Consider the following 11623-nt stretch of genomic DNA (forward strand, 5'->3'; position numbering starts at 1 on the left):
TTCAGTAAGCACTGCCTGTACTAGCTAAAAAATAAAACCAACTAAATAGCCATTGAAAAATGGATGATATTAGTCTAAGAATAATTATAACATGCCTGAAAGAAATGGAGTACATAAATGCCATCATAGTTAAGCCTCAAAAATACATTGTTGAACACAAAAAGCTGCAGGATGATGAACATAGTATAATGTCATTTATATAAAATGTTATTAAGAACAATGATACAATCATTTAATAACAACATAAAACATAGATAGTATTTTTTTAATTTATTTTGAGAGAGAGAGAAAGGGAGAGCATGCCCAAGGGCAAGGGAGGGGGCAAGGGGAAGGGAGAGAGACAGAGAGAGAGAGAAAGAGAGAGAAAGAGAGAGAAAGAGAGAAAGAGAGAAAGAGAGAGAGAGAGAGAGAGAGAGAGGGAGGGAGGGAGGGAGGGAGGGAGGGAGGGAGGGAGGGAGGGAGGGGCAGGCCCAAGCAGGCTCCACGGTGAATGGGGCTCAATCCCATGACCCTAGGATTATGACCTGAGCCCAAATTAAAAGTCGGAAGCTCAACTGACTGAGCCACACAGGTGCCCCTACATGGGAATATCAAACACCAAATGCAGGGTAATAGTTACTTCTGGAGTTGTTAGGGGAGGAATGGCACCCGTGAGGGGTGCTAAGGGACTTCAAATACATCTGTGAGGTTCCATTTATTTTCTAAAAATCTAAAGCAACCATAGCAAAAATATTAAGATTTGATAGAATTAGGTATTCATATGTTACCCTCTGTAAGTTACCCTCCAGGCTTGCCTTTGGAACTCAGCCACCACATTGTGAGGAATCACAAATTAGCCCAGGTGGAGAGGCCTCACATAAAAGTTCACATGGAAAGGAATTAAGGCAGCCAGCCTGTAGCTTGCATCTTCCACCAGACATCTGCGTGAACAAGCCTTCAGAAGATTTCAGCCTCAGTATTTCAATCTTCTAGCTGAAGCCCCAGACATCATGAAAAAGAGACGAGCTATCCATGAGATTCAAATTCCTGATTCGCTTCTGAGTATCAATGGTTATTTTATGCCACTAACTTTTGGGATAATTTGTTACAAAGGTACAGTAACCAGAACAACAAATATCACGATGAATTGAAAAAGAAAAATACTTCTGGGGCGCATGGGTAGCTAAGTCGGTTGAGCATCCAGCTCCTGATCTCAGCCCAGGTCGTGATCTCACAGTTCGTGGGTTTGAGCCCCCTTGGGGCTCTGCTCTGACAGTGCGGAGCCTGCTTGGAATTCTCTCTCTCCTTCCCTCTCTGCCCCTCCCGGCTCACGCTCTATCTCTCTCAAAAAAAAATAAATAAATAAATAAATAAACTTTAAAAAAAGAGAAAAAAGAAAAATATTTCAAATACCTAGCATAAAGTCTCAGTCCTATTTGCTAAATCTTCAAAATTGCTAACAGCTGTAAACTTACTTCAGTTTAATAATTTATACAGCTTCTTACCTCCAAACTTCCAGAATGTGCTGCCCAATGTAAAGGGGAAAACTTATGGAGAATGTCAACTTCATTAATGCTGGCTCCACGTTCTATTATTTCTGAAAGCTGCTTTACATCTCCAGCCCGTACTGCATCATGTATGTTACCAAAATGCACTTTCTTCTGGGCACCTATTGAAAAATTGCTTAAAATATATTACAAAAAAAAAAAAAAAAAAAGGCCTAAAGCAATGATTCAATAGAAAGCACAAAATCACTTTGATTTTCCAAATAATTTATTACAAAGATATTTGTGGTTAACATCTTAATCAGACTTCCATTTCAGCTCTAACACATAAAGAGCATTGAAGTTGTCACTCGCATAGATACAGGAAAAAAGCTGTCAAATAGAAAATCAATTATTTTTCTTGGATTTATCAGAGAACTGAGGTCTCAAGGTCAACTGCCTCCTCAAGTCTGGAGAGACACACAAATACAGAAGCACAAACAAGTTCAGCTTACCTGGAGCAGAAGCCACTGAAGCCATAAACTCCTAGAAGCACTGAAATGGTAACTGTGACAAATTGCTAGATGTCGGGAAAGTATTAGCCTATGAGTGAGAAACTCTTGAGGCCACAGTCTTAGAAGGCCCCCACATTTTCATAGATTTTACCCCACTAGGGTAAATCCCACCAGGTTATCACTGTGAAAAGTCAAGAAGACTCTTTTCATGTCTTCGGCAGGGGAAGGGGGAAAGTAATCATTCTGAAATATACCCAGTGCATTCTCTGTAACAAAGGCCTACTCTCCAGTGATAAAGACTTTACAAGAGCCTCACCTCACATAGGCTGATACATTCTATCAATATACTTTTCTTATCTTTCTCATACTACTACACTAAGAAAGGAATGGCAGGTCACAATTTTTACTTCATACACTCTAGGGGTCTTATGTTTTATAATTTAATGTTCCAAACATCACAAGACTGCATTGTGACTGTGAAATATTTAATGTGTACTGTAAGCCAGAAGCAATACAGATATCTCAGCATGAACAGCTGTTGGGGGAGGAAAAGTACAGAGTTTAATCAAAGCATTTCCTAAACAAAAAGGCATGATTCCTGACCTCAAACTGTTTTCAAAAGAACTCACCGACATTTCTGGTAGAAAATCTAGGCAATCTTGTACTACTACTTATCCATGTGTATGTCCTTTCTCAATAACTCAAATGTTAATTTCTTTGAGGGATGGAATTGCATCTCATGCCACCCCTTAGCAAAATGCTATACATTTTATTCAAAATCCTTTCTGAGCATCTAGCACGTTCCAGGCACTAAGATAATATGATGGCAAATGAACAGGGATTTAATGCATTTTATTTCCACCAACACTTTAAAATGTATTTGGGGGCGCCTGGGTGGCTCAGTCGGTTGGGCGTCCGACTTCAGCTCAGGTCACGATCTCGCAGTCTGTGAGTTCGAGCCCCGCGTAGGGCTCTGGGCTGATGGCTCAGAGCCTGGAGCCTGCTTCCGATTCTGTGTCTCCCTCTCTCTCTGCCCCTCCCCCATTCATGCTCTGTCTCTCTCTGTCTCAAAAATAAATAAAAACATTAAAAAAAATAAAAAATAAAATGTATTTGAATAAATTCAATAAAATAAAAAAAATGACAGTATTGCCCTAAGTGAGTATAGGTGAAATTAAGACGTTGGGACTAGTAAACATGTGAGCAAGATCTTGAAGAACAATTAAGAAATATGCATATGGGGAAGGGAGTAAGGAGGGCACCAAAAATAACCAAGCCACTTAATAATTGTTTAATGACGTAATCCCCTAGGTCAGACTTTCATTATTCTCCTTTAAACTAGCAATACAAGATCTACAAATGATGTTCTACTCTAATCCATTTTATACAGGACATTCTAATCCATCATGTACAAGGACACTATCCTGATCACTCCATGCCTCTATTCCACTAACTGCATCTGGTTATCCACTGCTAGTCTAGAGAACAAAGCCCAAACCCTCAGTATGACAATGCACGCCCTCCACTAACTTGGCTACATCTAACTTTACAGCCTTTTCTCCCCCACCACATTCCATCCCAATTCATTCATTCATCCACCCATGTATCCACTCAACATTAATTTGGTCTCTACCATAAAGATAAAAAGATGAAGGCAACATGGTCTCTATCCTCAAAGAACTCACAGAGAGATACAAACAAAAAAATTATAAAATAATGCAATAAGAACAATGACAAATATTCATAAGAACTTATGGAAGCACAGAAGACTTCTAAATCAGCCAGGATAGAAGGAAATGAGAAAGAAAAGGATTTCTGGGGAAGGTGAGTTCTAAGATGAATCTTCAAGGATTAACAGGAGTTTGCCAGATAAAATGGGGACAGGGAAAGGCATCCTAGACAGCATGAATTGTAGGATGTGGTCAAGAAACCACACACACACACACCCATCCTATTCCTGAAGGGGAGCAAAAAGGTAAGACTAGAAACTCAGGAAGACCTTGTAAGAAGCTACAGTGGTCCACACCAGAGACGCTGAAGCTCTCAACTGAGAGTAACAGCAGGAACAGAAAAGGAGACAGATTCAACAAATATGGAAATAGGATGCATACAGTGGGTGAAATAAGGAAGGCATAATGGGATAACTCCAAGAAGGACGGAGAGGGCATATGGACACAAAATCCTATTTTTCTCATGTTGATCTTGAGGTGCCAAAGAGTTCCAGAGGGAGCTGTATATATTTGTCTGCAGCAGATCTCAGTGGTAGGTGTCTCTCAGTATTCATACATAGTTTTTTTCTGATACCTACCCTCACCCCATTCTGAAGCCAAGGACACTGTACTCTTCTTTATAATATTCATCACACTAGTCATTATTTGCTCATTTATTTTTCCTCCTAAAATGTAAGGAATGTGTCTGTCGTCTTCACTGATATATCCTTAAGATACAGCAAATAGTAAGCCCTCAGTAAATATTTACTGGATGGTTGAATAATAAAGATTTCAAAGGGGTTGAAGTCATAGTACACGACCAGGAAAAAAAAAAAAAAAAGCATCAGTGATGGCACTATCCACGGGGGGGAAAACAGCATTTAAGGAGAGGATGGTAGAAAAGTCATCAAAGGGAAAGGGAGCGTCAGTAGAGTGGAAGAAAACTAGGTAAATCTAAAGTCATCTCCACAGGATCAAATGCTGCAGAGAAGCCAAGGGTCCATAAGATTTAACAAGCGTTGATGTCAATCTGGGTAGGAAGTCTCGGGAATATAGCAGGTGGGAAGAAAGTGAGGAAACCTGGAGGGAGGATGAGAAACAGGTGAACAGCCTTGGGACCCACTTAAAATATGTCAGAGGGAAATTAGGAGTAACAGCTGAGAAACGAAACTACCAGAAAGGGCCAACGGTGATGTGGGTGAAGTGAGAAGAGAGGCAGAGACGGGCAAGAGAAGTAGTCTGACTCACTTGGGGTTGCAGTCTCCCTAGAGGAAGTGGAGGGGCCTGAATCTGACACCACCGGCATGGTGCGATCCCGCGGACTTCGGGGAGGAATCGAGTCCAGGCCCCTACTGCTACGGTGATCTTCACTTGCTGTCACCCACGAGCCACTGCAGCGGCTACCGCCTTCGTCGTCGCTAGCACCGGGGCCGCCGTCCTCCCTGGTTCTCTCCCAGAAGCTCCCGCAGCGGGAACCCTCGTCTATACTTTCTCCCTCCCAGAATCCACTGAGGCGGCGGCTGGCGTCTATGCTGACGCTCACCGCAGAGGAGTCGCTGGCCGCGTAGCCGCGATCTTCACTTACTTCGTCCCAGGAATTACTGAGGCTGTGGCCGCCATCGGCACTCCCTTCCTCCCAAGAGTCACTGAGGCGGCGGCTGTGGTAGTCACTGCTTCTCTCCCCGGAGTCGCTGGTTTGGGGGACTTCTCTGACCCCCTCCCAAGAATCACTGAAGCGGAGGCCGCGGTCTTCTCGGACCGGTCCCTCACAGTCACTAGTTTGGTGGCTACCGACTTCACTTAAATTCACGTCGCTGCTGCTGAAGCCGCGGTCTCCCCTTAATGTCTCCCAGGAGGTGTTGTAACAGCGGCCACCATCTCCCCTAACTCTCTCCAGAGGGACACTGCCAAGGTCTTCATTGACTCTTCTCGAGTCACTGCGGGAGAAGCCGATGTCTTCACGTACTCTTCTAGAGCCCCTATAGAGGTGGCCGCCGTCTTCACAGATACTTCCCCTGTCTTCGCTAACTCTTTCCCTTAACTGGCCGCCGCTTGGACCATGTCGGCCGTTTGTCCTCCAAACGCGATGACTAGTGAGGCGGCCGCCGTCTTCGATTGCTACTCTCCGCGAGTCGCTCTGGCGGCGGCCGCCGTCAGCTGCTACCCTCTCCTCCGAGGTGCTTTCCAGCGTCCCGACTACAGCTAACCGGTCGTAGTTGCGGTGGAGCCGTTGCCTTGGAAACGGGTAAACTTCCGGCGTGCTGCGGTCATTTCCGGTTCCTCACGACCTTGCGTCACTTCCGGCCTCCCCTCAACCTTTTTCGAGGCTTCGCCTCTAGAGAAATCGGATGGTGGTGTGGGCTGGTGTTCCTGAGATTCCGCGGGGTCTCACATGCAGCCTGTCTAGGCCCCGTCTCTCTAACGGCCTGGCATCGATCACGCCTTCCATGGCTCAGCGACGCAGATGCGGGCTCCAGGACTGCAGTTTGCGTAGGTGACCTGTGTGGCGCGGGCCGGGCGGGGCCTTTCTTCGTCCTTGGCAAACCTAGTATAATTTTTCAGTGCTTTTTGGAACATTGGAGGAAATTTGTTCTTATCCTGTCATTTCACAGGTACTGAGAAAGACCCAAAGGAGAAGTTAGCTGCAGCCGCTTTCATTATTGAATGCTTTATTAGTGCCAGGCTCTTGGATAATTGCTTGGTACTAAATTCTGAGCATAATTGTGTAAGGTAGGTGTTAGCCCTGTTTTGTAGGTGAGGCGATTCAAGGTCTCAGTAATTTGCTAAAGCCAAACAGCAGGTAAGTTGTGGAGCCAGTATAAACACAGGTCAGTAGTCAAAAGACTGCTCCATGATTCCTGACTCTAACTCCTAGGTTCCCTTTAATGTAAAATGATACTTGCAACAGTTTCGCTCAAATCTTTTATTTCTCCAACCTTATTATTTAACGGGTATTCTTCCATTCACTCTTTATTGAAAATACATGGTTCACGGGGCACCTAGCTACCTCAGTCTGTAGAGCACGGGACTCTTGATCTCCAGGTCTTGAGTTCGAGCCCCACGTTGGGCGTGGAGCCTACTAAAAAACGGAGACAGAGAAGGAATATGTGGGTTGGATTTAATGCTAGCAGCAGAGAACACAAAAATTAGAATTCTCTGCCCTTTAAGAGCATCACCCACCTTAATTGCCCTTTCATTCTTTTTTTTTTTTTTTCCAATCCTCAGGGTTTGTTCCGTAAACACATTTGGGATATTCCCCAGACCCTATCATTCCTCTCTTGAAGTACAGTGAATTGGCTTTCTTTAACTTCCATAGCCTCTTGTAATATTAGTAATGTTAACAACTGCTATTTGCTGAGTTCATGTGACTCTGGCACTTTATACTTTGTATTTGTTTTCTTATTCAATCCTTAACCTACCAGGACGGTATAGAGACAGAAAGAGAAATAAAGCATCAACATTACTTGCCTGAAGGTTCACAGCTAGTATTAAGTATCTCAATTAGGTTTTCAACCTAGGTCTTTGATTTTGCTGCACATACTTTTCAAAGTCTGAATTTCCACAGACTTTATTAAACCACTTACCATGTTACGTTATAATTACTGTTTAATAGTTGATCTTCACCCCTACTCCCCAAGGACTCTGAGCTTCTGGAAGGTAAAGACTTTTTCATTATTCATCTTGGTGTTCCTGACATTTGGAATACTTAGTTCAAGTGGAAGGCTTAGTAATTGTGGTGGGGGTTCGTGGGTGGCTTGATCAGTTGATTGTCTGGTGGATGAACTGATAGACTGAAAATAAACTTTTTTGCACTTGGGAGGGAATTGGGGATTAGTCATCCCAATCCCCTTATTTTTAGAAATAGGACAACTGAGGTGTTTTATCTTACCAAACACCTATTGAGTTACTAATAGGAGCAAGTTTCTATGCTAAATGATTTGCAAATAGTTTCAAACTTAATCTGTATTATTATTTCTGTTTTACAGATGAAGAAACTGCTCACATTTGGCCGAGATCTCATAAGTAGGAAGTGGGGAATTGGAACCCACTCTGACTCCAGATTAATACAGACTTTGTAGCCTGCATAGGCTACATAGGCTAATGGTAAAGGCTTCATATGTTGCTATGTTGTGTGGATAAACTCACTGAGGGTCAGCACATCCTTAAAAGATACGCACATGGCAGGAAGGATCAGAAAAGAAAACAGAAACAGCAAAGAAGCAGAAAAAATAAGATCTCCCAAAATAAAAGGAATTAAAAATAAAAGATATTAATGAAATAGAAAATAAAATTAGTAATAATAGCTGTTGTTTGAAAAGAGTAGACACTTAGCAAATCTAAAGAAGAAAAGGAGAAAACAATTTTGGAAACAAAGGGAACATATGGATATTAGGGACCTCCAAAATTAGAAGTGAATTTAGCATAGCCTTTTTTTTTTTTTATAATGTTTATTCATTTTTGAAAGAGAGAGGGAGATACAGTCTGAAGCAGGCTGCAGGCTATGAGCTGTCAGCACAGAGCTCGACGTGGGGCTCGAACCCACTAACCATGAGATCATGACCTGAACTGAAGTCAGATGCTTGACCGACTAAGCCACCCAGGCACCCCTAGCATAGCCTTATATACTAATAATCTTGAAAATTGACTTGGATAATTTTCTAGGAAAATACAGATTTCAAAAAATTGACTGAAGAGTTAGAAAACCTTAATAAAGGAAGCATAAAAGAATGCTCTACATACCCCTGACAAAAGTCACCAGGAACAAAGCATAGAGAAGAATGTAGTATATCCCAGATACGAAGGTAGCAGAACTGTAACAGAATCTAGACAAGGATACTGAAAAAAAAAACCCAGCTCAGTGCCGCTTAGGAATATACCTGCAAAGAAATTAAGGAAACTAAGAAGCCACCAGTGCATTTAGAAAATAACATAATAACCAAGTTGGGTTATGGTCAAGGATGATCAACATTAGACATGTAATGAAAATTTCCTACGTTGAAGAAGAAAAACTATATAATCTTAATTGATACTGAAAATTACTGATTTCTTAAAGAAAAATACAGTTCATATTAAGTAATAAAAGGAAGCTTGCTTAACTGGATGAAGGGTATCAACCAAAGATAAACAGCACACTTAATGGCATTGTTTAGGTTATCTGCTGTCATTCCTACAATTAAACATTGTTCTGAGAATTAGGGATCCACTGTAGTAAGGTAAGGTATGAAATCGGAAAGGAAGAAATTAAGGTATATGATAATGTTTACCTGGAAATCTAAAACAACTAAAAAACTATGAAACATTGGAAGGAAGATGGTAAGCTCTCACAGCAACATTGAGATTTTTTATAAACCAGATAATCAACTTCTAAAGAACTATTCACATTAGCAGCAACAATGGTGAAATATTCTAGAAATCTATCAAGAAAAAAGGAAAACCTACATCAAAACATAAAATTTCATTTATGTATGTTACAGAAAATCAAAATAAATGGAAAGAATGCTGTGCCCCTACATGAGTAGGCTCAGCAATGGAAAGATAAGATTCACCTCAGATTATAAATTTTTTGCATTCCAAGGAAAAATACTTAACAATTTTTAGTGGAAATCAACAAGATGATTTTTATTATCTGAAGTTTTGGGGTTTTTTAAGGTTCATTTATTTTGAGTGAAAGCACAAACGGGGGAGGGGCAGAGAGAGAGGATAGAAGGAATCCCAGCAGGCTCTGCGCTGTCAGTGCAGAACCTGACATACCATGGATCATGACTGACATACCATGGATCATGACCTGAGCTGAAGGATGCTCAACTGACTGAGCTACCCAGGCACCCAACAAAATGGTTTTAAAGTTTCTCTGGAAGAATGTATGTGCAAGATTAACCAAAATGTTTTTTAAAAAAAATACAATAACCCAAATACACAAGTACAAGGCTAGAGTATTTAGAACAGGGAGGTATTGGAATAGGACTGGACAATTCGATTAATGGAACAAACTAGAATTCAGAAATAATCCCATGTGTATGTTCATTATAGAGGTAGCATTTCAAATACAGGAATGTAGGCTCTTCATTTCCATATACAAAAATTTAAGAATTAAAGGTTGTTTTATGCATATTGCAAAGGCCTTCCTAAGCAATATGAACCCTGAAGACCACAGAGAAAAAATGTATAAACATAAAAGGCTACAAGGTAAGTTAACATGCAGTTGAGATCAAAGGTAGACCAGCTTTATTATCAAGTCTGAAAAAGAATAACTCTAGAAGTAATGCACAAAAAACATAATTAAAAATAAGAGCAAGTACACCTGAAACTACTGTATGTTGTATTAGTTGACATCAATTTGGAAAAAAAGCAAGTTAAAAGATACTCAAATGCACAAGAAAGAATGCTCTTTGCACATCACTAGTAAAAACTTAAAAAATGGATAATGAGTATTGGAAGAGGTTTACTAAACAAAACACCCTGCTGGTGAGAGATTAAATTGGTGTGACCCAAGAAGGACAATTTGGCATTGTCAAAATTCTAAATGTACACTGCATACTTGGTAACTTTATCCAGTTGTAAAATCTCAGAAATCACTTACAGTAGGATAGTCGCTGCAACACATTATAGTTGTGAATAGACACTTGAATATCAGTGAAAGAATGGGTGAATTAGGCTGCATTCATATGAAATATTACACAGTTGTAGAAATGAGGATCTACATCAACATGGAAAAAGATACACTGAATTTAAAAAAAGGCAAACTGCACATGCAATCTCATTTTAGTTTTTTTCAAAAAAAAGGATCTACAGAAGATAAATTCAGTAGTTACTTTATAGAACAAGAAAGATGTGAAAGGAGACTTTATGTTATTTGATTTTTTTAATTAAAAAAAAGTTCTTCCTAAGTAAAAGTATAAAAGAATAGGAAAACATGCATTGCTGTATAAAGCAGAAGAAAGTACTTTTAAAGGAGTATGTGGGCCAGGAGAGATTAAGAGACTAAGAAAAACACTTGTTTTGGCAAGGAGTCATTGGGAAAATTTAGGAGTCAAGATGTAAAAACTCAGAATGCACAGGATTTCAAGGTAAGTGAGGGACTGACTGAAGGAAATTTCTCAAGTGAAATTCCAGAACACTGAAGTGGGCATCTCAGCATTCCAGAGAAGTTGAAGCTTATGGTTCCACCTCTCAGGTTTTCCAAAGAGGGGTCTGCCTAATCCCCCATAGATAAACTGCATCTAGTTCCAGAAGAGGGAGTAAAGCCAACACCAGGCAATCCTCTCCCTTCTGTGTAGGCACGCTCTTGCTTCTCCAGCATCCTTGCTCTCCCTTTGGTGCACACCTGCAAACTGACTAGACACTCCATGGGTGCCTTGGTTTCTTGCTCTTTCCCACCTGCACAGCAAAGTGACCCCGTATAGGATTAGAAAACCCTACTTCTACAGAAGTTCAGGCCTTGACAGTAACCTGACGTTCCATTTCTACGTCCAGATTCCTCTTTAGTCTGCTAAATCTTTCCACTTGCAGGAATGATTACATAGATAGATGCCTTCTTACATTTTTTCTGAATATTCTGTATAAACCTCTTACAGCATTTAATAGTTGCTAAATGGTTTGTAAAAACAAAGTCAGCCAGGAAAACAAAACTGGAATCTAGAATGTTCTATTTTAGGCTAAGCTGTTACATGGAAATCTTAGAATTTTTATTATATAATTAGGTTTTTTTTTGTTTTTTTTTTTTTTTTTTTTTTTTGCCAAAGCTTATTTTATTTTTAGCTGAATAAGGTTGTATTTTAGTATTTTCCAGAACATTGAAATTCAAAGTTTTAAGTAAGCAAATTATGTTAAAATCAGAACATTGTAAAGAAAGAAAATTTGTAAGTTTTAGGAAATAACCCTTTTATTCTCACAAACTTCAACTATTACTTTAAAAGACAATATTCCATCTTCCCTG

At 40.4% G+C, this 11623-nt stretch overlaps 1 protein-coding gene across 1 annotated transcript in view; it reads right to left on the reverse strand.

Moving 5' to 3' along the window:
• Nucleotides 1–5965, reverse strand: part of ANKRD42 (ankyrin repeat domain 42) — a gene marked incomplete at its 5' end in the record, with an annotated part of 72578 nt that extends 66613 nt beyond the window's left edge. Inside the window, 2 exons of the mRNA XM_042959604.1 lie at nucleotides 1485–1648; nucleotides 4936–5965. Coding sequence (XP_042815538.1) covers nucleotides 1485–1648; nucleotides 4936–5965 — 1194 coding nt within the window. The remainder of the gene's footprint in view (nucleotides 1–1484; nucleotides 1649–4935) is intronic.
• Nucleotides 5966–11623: the final 5658 nt, after the last annotated feature.

The sequence above is a fragment of the Panthera tigris genome, chromosome D1 (genome assembly GCF_018350195.1).
Source record: "Panthera tigris isolate Pti1 chromosome D1, P.tigris_Pti1_mat1.1, whole genome shotgun sequence".
Taxonomy (NCBI): domain Eukaryota; kingdom Metazoa; phylum Chordata; class Mammalia; order Carnivora; family Felidae; genus Panthera; species Panthera tigris.